Source organism: Nicotiana tabacum, chromosome 15 (genome assembly GCF_000715075.1).
Source record: "Nicotiana tabacum cultivar K326 chromosome 15, ASM71507v2, whole genome shotgun sequence".
NCBI classification, from domain to species: Eukaryota; Viridiplantae; Streptophyta; class Magnoliopsida; order Solanales; family Solanaceae; genus Nicotiana; species Nicotiana tabacum.
Genome location: NC_134094.1, coordinates 118925187 through 118933723, shown reverse-complemented (window position 1 = coordinate 118933723; position 8537 = coordinate 118925187). Strand labels below are relative to the sequence as shown.

The following is an 8537-nucleotide window of genomic DNA, read 5'->3' as shown; positions in this document are numbered from 1 at the left end:
ACTCCCAATCTTTAATTCCATAGAATACATGAATCACCCTATTTGATTCCACCATTACTACACAACCACTTACTCTTCTCAAGTTCAACTAATTGACAGACATGAGAATTTAATTTGCCCCAAAATTTAACAACGTGGAAGATCCTTCAAAACATTCACACTCGAGACGGTACGTCTCATCAAAATGAAAATCAAGCACCAAATGGCCTTCCTTTACATTTCAAGAAAACACTTCTCGTCACATTCACATAGTCTTAACACTTCCCGCAGTTACGTCATACTCACCACAAAGCCATTCCACTGCTCATCGAGCCACAATTCCACTTGTAGGGACATTATCGGACATATGAGTCCAAATGTATAGATTACAACTGAAGCTACCGAGCCAAAACTACGGTTTAAAACTGGCCTCAAGTCCTCCAGACTAGCCCATCAACAAAACACATAATACACATCTCGAACCTCATTCATAGAATCACAAACCGACGATGCACAACTGATACCGAGCGCTCATGTGCGCATACGAGATACGTGGAAGGAATTCAAAGAGTTATGTCTCAAGCTGAATCATTTTCGCACGATAGAATACAAGAAAGTGAAATTTTCCTAAGGGTTCTGCAGCCTCCTGAAGATAAGTACAGATGTCTCCGTACCGATCCGCAAGACTCTACTAAACCCGCTCATGACTCGTGAGACCTATGTAACCTAGGCTCTGATACCAATCTGTCACGACCCAAAACTAACCCTGTCGTGATGGCGCCTATCATGGAACTAGGCAAGCCGACTCATTTCCAAAACAAAACGATATTTTCATTTCAAAGATAATTTCAAGGTAAAACCCTCCATTTAAAGAGTTCAAATCAAATAAAAACAGAAGTGCGGAAAAGAAAAGCCCGACATCGGGGTGTCACTAGTCATGAGCATCTACTATAATCTGTCTAACAATATCAAGGCTAACTTAGCCTGGAAAATAGCTAAATAAAACTAGAGGAAGATAAGAGGGAGAAGAGCAGGGGGCTGCGATCGCCAAACAGCTACCTTACTATCTCCGAGAAAACCTGCAACCAGAACACTCAATAACCGCTACCGTGTCCAGCTACACCTGAATCTGCACACAAGGTGTAGGGAGTAACGTGAGTACGCCAACTCAGTAGGTAACAACAATAAATAAAGACTGAGCAGTAGTGACGAGCAATAAAGCATATAACGTTCATATCATGAAATCTCAGTAAAGTACAACATGCTTAAAAATTAGTGTTTGAATCAAATCGTCTCGTTTAAACCCGGTTCCAGTAAAAATCATTTAAAGATATTTTTCCAACAGTTTTTCAAACAAAGGCTCAACAAATGTGAGTAAAAATGATTAAATCATAAACAGCCTCTCAGGCAAACCTCACAATCACTCTTGCCACTCGGGCATACCTTACAATCACTCTTGCCACTCGAGCATTCCTCACAATCACTCTTGCCACTCGGGCATTCCTCACAATCACTCTTGCCACTCGGGCATACCTCACAATCACTCAGCACTCAGCACTCGGCACTCGGCACTCGCACTCAGTAGGTACCTGCGCTCACTGGGTGTGTGTACAGACTTCGGAGGGGATCCTTCATCCCAAGCGCTATAATCTGCACGGACAACTCACGTGCGATAATAATAAAGTATGCTGTAGGCGGGCAGCCCCGATCCACACTCATCCTCACAAATCAGGCCCTCGGCCTCACTCAATCACAAGTATGCTACAGGCGGGCAGCCCCGATCCACACTCATCCTCACAAATCAGGCCCTCGGCCTCACTCAGTCACAAGTATGCTGCAGGCGGGCAGCCCCGATCCACACTCATCCTCACAAATTAGGCCCTCGGCCTCACTCAGTCATAAATATCTCAAGCCACTCGGGCATTTCAGTAAAACAGGGCATTCGGCCCAAAACATTTATATGCATCAAAATAGAGTCATAAAACTGAGTTATGCGGTAAACAAGTATAAACATGACTGAGTATAGATTTTCAATCGAAAACAATGAGAGGATGGTAAGAAACAGCCCCTAAGAGTCCATATAGCATTGGCGCAAGGCCCAAACATGGCATTCAGCCTAATTTACAGAAATTCTTTCTAAAACATATAATTATCAAATGGTTTCAACAAAGTATGCAACTTTACAGTTGCCACGGGATGAACCAAGTCACAAATCCCTAACAGTTCACGCCCACACGCCCGTCACCTAGCATGTGTATCACTTCAAAATAATAGAATGATACAAAATCCGGGGTTTCATACCCTCAGGACTAGATTTACAATCGTTACTTACCTCAACAAGATGAACCCAACGTTGAGCAAGCTAATCAATACTCAGGAAATTTCCACTCCGTGCGTATCCACCTCTGAATGCCTTCTTGTCTCCTCAATTCAATGCCAACGATCCGAAACTGAAATTCACCCCTTAATGATAATACAACGATCTACTATACTAAGAAACTTCAATCTACAATATCAACATCCATTGGGACCAACATTAGTAACCCACTCCATATTTTCATTGTATTCATAAATTTCATCGCCAAGATTACCATTCACCTTCTCTCTTATTTTCTCAAAAGTACTATTCATGACATGAACTAGAGTTTTATATTCCAATATTTCAACCATTAAAACTTGTAACAAATGCTTCAAATACTTCTAACTACTCATAATAAACGAGTTTGAAGCATTGGAATTACCTCTAATAGATCAATCTTGAAAAAATATAACTTTGGTGATTTTTGTGTTCTTGAGGATTTGATGATGAAATCTTGTATTTGGACGTAAGAATGATGTTAGAAATCATATATATTGAATAATAATCAACCCAAAACATCATTAACAGCTTACCTTGGTTGATTGGACTTGATTTGAGCTAAAAATCGTCCCTTCACCTCAAGAACCCTAACCCCCAAATACTCAAAATATCCCCCTTCCCCGACCTTGTATTTATAGGCCCAGATTTCTGGGTTTCGGATGCGGCCCTAGATGCTTCGCATCTCCACTTCACTCCTCTTTGAAGGTCGGATGCGGACCTGGACACTATGGCAGCACTTCACTGCCAGCCTCTCTTTTAGACGCGACCTCGGATGCTTCGCATCCGCAGGCTCCTCCGCCAGCCTTTGGTAATTTGGTCATAACTTCTTATAGGAATGTCCAAATGACAAACGGTTTGAAGCGTTAGAAACTAGACTCAAAGATATTTCATTTGATAGGTAATAAACCATATAACACTTCGTATAATGAGAGTTATGCTCAATGAAATTTAGGTCTTATGCGAACTCACTTGAAACTTTAATCTTATGAAATTTCCAACTTCCAAACTTCTCATTAACCATCCGAAATCATCTCGAGCCCCTCGGGACCTTAACCTAATATACCAACAAGTCCTAAGATATCATACGGAGCTATTGGAATCATCAAAATTAAATTCCGAGGTCGTTTACACAGATCCATATTCGGTCCACTTTTCTAACTTAAATTTCTCAATTATGAGACTAAGTGTCTTATTTCACTCCGAGTTCCTTTCGGACCCGAACCAACTAACCCGATACAACTCAACACAGCTGAAAAACACATAAATAAGGATAGATGGGGGAAACGGGGCTATAACTCTCAGAACGAACGACCGGGTTTTTGAAAACTTTCATTCAAAAATTACAAAATTTTGCACTTAGACGATATTTTAACTCTTTTGCTATGTTCATCTTTACTTAAAAAGAGAGAGTGAAGAAGGCAGGAGGAGGGTTGGGGGTTGGGGATTTGGGCGCAAATAGGGGAAGTTGATACAAGTTTCAAATTTACATAAGATAGACCATAGTTCCTTTTTTATGAACATAACAATAGCCTCCCTCTTCCCTGCATACTCAGGCATCAGGGGTTGATATCCACCATCAGACCTCCTCCTCTGCATTAGAAACCTCTTCCAATCTTTCAAGGAAACCTTTCTCGGAAGTTTTCTGTGTAGTAGAGGGATTAAAACGGATGCCATTTCTCGATGCTGCTTCAAATTTTACCCATAGTTCTTTCTTCAAAGTGTTCTCACCAGGATGCTTTCCCGTTATAACAATGCTCTTGGATTCTGTCATCATGGGAGTGCTTTCAACTATATCTAAGTTGCCATCCGTTTCTGTCAGCAAAAGAAATAAAGAACAATAAATATCAGAATGATCATGTTAATGATGAAAACCAAATGGAAACATCCTGATTGCATGTTTTAATTGTTTCGGAAAAGGAAGATCTTGAATATCATTTTGCTTAGGTTCACAGAAAATTGTTTGCTGACAGGCTGGGGATGCAGTTTTTGGCAGTGGATACTCACCGGCTGCATTTGTCAATAGTTCTTCCACAGGAAGTTCCATCAGAACACAAGTTTTGGGTGGTGAAAAAAGCAAGTCTGGTGATTCATCTGCTGCCTTCCCTCTGTTTGTCAAGTTTTGACTTAATCTGATTCCAAATAGCTCCGGATACTTCTTCGTCAAATGTTCAGCAGCTTCGGAGCTGGAGGATTCTGAATCTTGAGTGGAAAAGTGTCGTGCAACAGGAAATGGTGTCATTTTATAAGCCCCATTCCTGTCCCTACAGTTGTATTCTGTCGAGGGTTCAAGCAGGACACAGGTCTTCGGCGGTGAGATTTTCAAGCATGGAGTCATTACTAGCAATGAGTTGTCAATTTGTGGAAGTTTCACAGGGGAAATAAGATCTCTTTTCCGAGTGACCTCGTTGATGGTCATATCATTATCAGAAACTTTGGTTGGAATTGATTCCACTTCATCACTTACATGCAATATGTCCATCTCCACAGTTACATCAGAAAGGGATGGTGGCTGACTAGCCGTAGCAGAGGCAATATTTTGAATGGCTTTTGTATTCTCAAGCAAACGATCTTCTATATCTCCCATGGTATCAAAAAGAGGGTCTTGCTGGGCATTCGTATTTGATGTATCCTTTTCTAACTTTTTAGAGGATCCCTGGCATTTGGATGATAGTACTTTGGGATGAGGCAAAGGTGTGAGCAGAAAAAGTTGTCTCCCGCCCTCAGTCGTACAGCCTGCACGCCAAGACACAAGGGGTGATGGGGAGACCAGTGAATCCCACTTGGATTGTTCAGGGCTTTCAACATCATCAAAACTATCAACAGCATTGTTTATATTATCAGCCACCAGAGGAATTGCCTCACTAGGTCGTGAGTGTTCATATTCAGGCCTTGTGGATAGATCGGAAAGGGTTTTCTGGAATTTAGGAACCCATGGCTGCATTTGTCGACAGAAATATATGTAAAATACGATGTATCAAAAGACTTTAACGAAGGATAAGAGAATATGACTTTTTTTTTGATAATGTGGATAAGAGAATATGACATAGCAAGAAAACCTTCAGAGAAGCTTGCATTTCACACAAGACATGCGCGAAAGATTCAATTTCCCTTCCATTCTTCTTGCCGCCTAGTTTGAGCACTTGAACAACTTCATCAATCTGCAGTTGATCAAGTGAAGAAAGATGTCATTAACTTCTTTGTGAAAAAATCGATTATGATTCACGGAAAAAACTTCAAAGAAATAAGTATCTGTAACAGCTCGAACAAGATGTAAAGCAAGATGTAAATATGCTCTTTTGAGTGTAAAGCAACTTGAGAATACAAGATGGAGCTTATGTAAGAGTTACTGTGATAAATATATAAATATCTGTATGCCGTGTCATTATTAAAAATGCTTACATGTCAGGTAAAGTTGACCATAAGTAAAACCCCTAAATCTAAGTAATGTAAAAAGAGATTGAGCGTTATGCTGATGATCACTGCACTTGAACAAGTTCATCAATCTGCAGTTGATCATGTAAAGAAAGATTTCATTAACTTCTTTATGAATAAATTGAATTTGATACTGGAAAACAAACTTCAAAAATTAGTAGCTATTACAGTTCAAGGAAGACGTAATCCCAATTTCATTACGCGTTGTGAAAGGCCCAACTACTTATGGCGGTTAGGGAAAAAGGACAAAAAGAAAGGAGGAAGGTCCAACCTTTTCACATAGAGTTTTGCTCCATTTACTAGAGTAAAAGGGTCAACAACTGATGGTCACGGTATTATTTTGGGGTAACCCTATGAATTTCCTAAAGAACATCAATAACAACAACTACGTCTCAATTCCAAGCAAATTGGGGTTGGCTATTTGAATCCTCAAATAGTAGCAATATTGAAACCTATAATTTCCGTTAATTGGTAGCACTCGTTGATGCAGCATAACTGACAGCAGCCAGAGACACTCAACAGCTGAGTGCAAAGACACCAACTTCTAATAACCAATATGACCTCCTCCGTCCCTCTCCCCCAGACAAACCAAAAGAAAAGAAAATGCAGCAAAACCTAATTACCCTTATCAATAAAGCAGGAGACTTTATCGACTAGATAGCATTGCAATTTGCCCCTTGTCGACATTTTAACTAGAATTTGCCATTAGTTAAAATAATTCTCCGTTTTGTATGAATGAAAGATCCCTGACAATGCAGAAACTGATCAAGAGCACCTTTCAGTTGCACTGAGATGTACCCAAAATAATAATAGAGACGTACTTCTACACCAGTGTTGTCAAAAGCGAAAAGCCTTAAAATGCGCTCCAGGTCCACTGGAGCTTTAAGCCAAAGCACAATTAAAGTGTGGGCTATAGTTTAAAAAGGCGCAACATGCAAGAAAAAAATAACAACTTCATTCATAATTTTCTTTAGCAATTAACATATTTTTTAGCCAATCATATTTCATTTTTAGTACCATTCTATTCAAGATAATTTATGGGCAATGACGTGCATGCCTTAGTACCTTGCCTACACTAAGGTACAACATAAGTGACGCATAGCGCCTACGCTGTGCTTTTCTGAGCTTGAAGGCTTAAGCCTTTGACAACACTGTTTAACACTGACCGGGAAAATGTATCACTCACTAGGAAATTAGGACAATCTGAAGAAGTTGAAATAATCAAGTGAAATTGCATTTGAAGTACTTATAATAAGCAACATAAATCTCCTATGGCTGGGCAACAAAAAATTCAGGTTTAATAAGTCAATCAATTAACTACACCTCAATGCCAACCTAGTTCGGTTGACTATATGAATCATGTAAACTCCTCCCGCTTTAATCAAACTAATTACAGTTAAATACTAAATAATCTATCTTTATAGTTCACAAGTCACCAGTTCTCTAAAATTATAAGTTATCTCATTTCATTGCTTATGTATTTGGATGAACCAAGTAACTTTGGCTCGACCCTGTATGTGTTAAATGATTCATTAAATAAGTAATATATTTCGAACCCAATAAATCAAATGCGTTGTGATAGAATCCCAAACTCGAACCCATATTTAAATCCTGGATCCGCCTCTATCTAAATAATTTAAGGAATTCAATTAATCAATCAACTACATTTTAATCCCAAACTAGTTGGATTCATGGATTGGCTGTATAGATCCTGTCTATCTACTCCACTCTATTTGAACCCATTTCATTCTAACGCTAAAAAAAAAATAGTATTATCTTTTTAAGACAAATCAAAATATTCTTCTAAACTAGAGGTTCTCTAATTCTAACTACATAAGTAAAAAAACAAAAAAAACAAAAGATTATAGAATACTTCTTGAACTATTAACAGTACCTGATTAATGACGGAGGAGAAATCGGAGCGAATGAGAAGGAGACGGTCGATAATGACATTAACTTCGCCCACCACCTGTTCGACGGCGTCGTTTTCCCTTCCGTGGATCTTCTTGGTTTTGAAGGAAGTTCCCAATGGCTTTACCATAGTTGCATTTGAAACGTCTCGCAGTGGTTTTCTTGTTGTGGATTTAAATCTCGCCGTAGATTTACCGGCGGTGTGGTTAAACTTGTTCGTCGGCATTTCTCTGCGCTTCGTTTGTGTTTTCGCCAACGGTAACTTCTCTGAATTTGAATTCTTTTCGGGCTTCTGGGAATTGAGTTGTATGGATCGGTTCGTCCGCTTAATATATGGTGATATGCCCAAACGGGTATGGGTGGGCCCGTGCAATAATGAAATCTAGAATTTATAAGTTCATGTATGATGGAGTAAAAGACCCGAGTGAGAACAGTGGATGGAAATTTGAATCATTTTTCGGTTATGATGGGGTTGCATCAGGGGTCGGTACTCCGCCCTTTTTTGTTTGCTCTGGTGATGGACGTACTGAAGCGCCACATCCAAGGGGAGGTGCCGTGGTGCATGCTATTTGCAGATGATATTGTATTGATTGATGAGACAGTGTGAACACGCAATTAGAGGTATGGAAGTAAACTTGGAATCTAAAGGTTTCAAGTTGAGCAGGACCAAGACAGAATACTTGGAGTATAGGTTCAATGGTGAGACTCAAGGAGGGGAAGGGGAGGTGAGGTTGGACTCGCATGTCATCCCTAGGAGAGGGAGTTTTAAGTACCTTGGGTCTATTATTTAGAGGATTGGGAGATTTATGAAGATGTTACACATCGTATTGGGACGAGATGAATGAAATGGAGACTC

The 8537-nt window shown here is 39.8% G+C and overlaps 1 protein-coding gene across 1 annotated transcript; it reads right to left on the bottom strand.

The window, feature by feature from the left end:
- Window positions 1-3655: 3655 nt before the first annotated feature.
- Window positions 3656-8028, bottom strand: LOC107802039 (uncharacterized). Its single transcript, XM_016625477.2, has 4 exons — window positions 7665-8028; window positions 5395-5496; window positions 4343-5273; window positions 3656-4150 (listed from the first exon to the last, which is right to left on the bottom strand). The coding sequence occupies exons 1-4, from the start codon at window positions 7905-7907 to the stop codon at window positions 3915-3917; spliced, it is 1512 nt and encodes a 503-aa protein (XP_016480963.1). The 5' UTR covers window positions 7908-8028; the 3' UTR covers window positions 3656-3914.
- Between the last annotated feature and the right edge of the window lie 509 nt (window positions 8029-8537).

Excerpts from the sequence above, each read along its gene's own strand:
- LOC107802039 (XM_016625477.2), bottom strand. The coding sequence starts at position 7,907 with ATGCCGACGAACAAGTTTAACCACACCGCCGGTAAATCTACGGCGAGA. Across the intron at positions 5,274-5,394 it reads AAATGCAAGCTTCTCTGAAG|CCATGGGTTCCTAAATTCCA; the intron begins GTTTTCTTGCTA and ends CGACAAATGCAG. Across the intron at positions 4,151-4,342 it reads ACTATTGACAAATGCAGCCG|AAACGGATGGCAACTTAGAT; the intron begins GTGAGTATCCAC and ends TTTTGCTGACAG.